The 763-nt window shown below is 41.9% G+C and overlaps 1 protein-coding gene across 1 annotated transcript in view; it reads right to left on the bottom strand.

Annotated features, from left to right (window-relative positions):
• LOC107638884 (30S ribosomal protein S1, chloroplastic) overlaps window positions 1–411 on the bottom strand; it is a 3807-nt gene extending 3396 nt beyond the window's left edge. Inside the window, exon 1 of the mRNA XM_016342284.2 lies at window positions 22–411. Within this exon, the coding sequence (XP_016197770.2) occupies window positions 22–408 (387 nt within the window). The 5' untranslated portion in view covers window positions 409–411. The remainder of the gene's footprint in view (window positions 1–21) is intronic.

Here is a 763-nt window from a genome sequence, read left to right as displayed (position 1 = left end):
CCGGAAGCGAAGCAAACTGACCTTGGTGCCAACCTCGGAATCAAAATCATACTTTTCAAGAGCTTCAGTGAACTGATCAACGGTGAAGGAAACACCTTCCATGGGAGCAGTGCGGCACCTCTCATAGGCTTGCTCGAAGAGCTCTTTGAGCTTCACTCTCTCTCGGTTCTGCGCATTCGATAAGGCCACCGAACACACCACCGGAAGGAGCGTGCGGGTGCGGCGGTTGTGGGCGGTGGTTGGTCTTGACGAAGACGTGGACGGCAGTGGAGACCATCTGAGGGCGCTCAGCTGCTGAGCCAGAGACGCCATGATTTCCTTCTTCACTACACTGGGATTTTCTATTCTAATCTCGGATACGGTCTTTCCAAAATTATTAGTACTGTACATTGCAGAGATTTTTTCCATGCACCATGGTATTTATGGTGCATCGTGGACTACGTCATCACTGGTCACATTCTGCTGGTGTACATTTTAACATTTGTAATCTATGACAAGTGGTACACGCTATATTATATCATCTAGGGGTGAGCACCGGTACTCCATTATTCGTCCAAATTTGAACCAAACTAATTAAATTAGTTTTGGAACTAACGTATAATTAGGTTCAGTTTAAACCAAATTAATGACTCTCTCTAGTGATTGGTTTGGGTAACAATTTTAAAGGTACAGAATTCGAACCAACCTGTAGACTCGATCATGTATTAATTAAATAAAAAAATAAAAATTAAATATATATATATATATATATATATATTAACCA

This window comes from Arachis ipaensis, chromosome B04 (assembly GCF_000816755.2).
Source record: "Arachis ipaensis cultivar K30076 chromosome B04, Araip1.1, whole genome shotgun sequence".
NCBI lineage: Eukaryota > Viridiplantae > Streptophyta > Magnoliopsida > Fabales > Fabaceae > Arachis > Arachis ipaensis.
The sequence above is the reverse complement of the archived record's forward strand: the minus strand, read 5'-3'. Positions and strand labels throughout refer to the sequence as shown.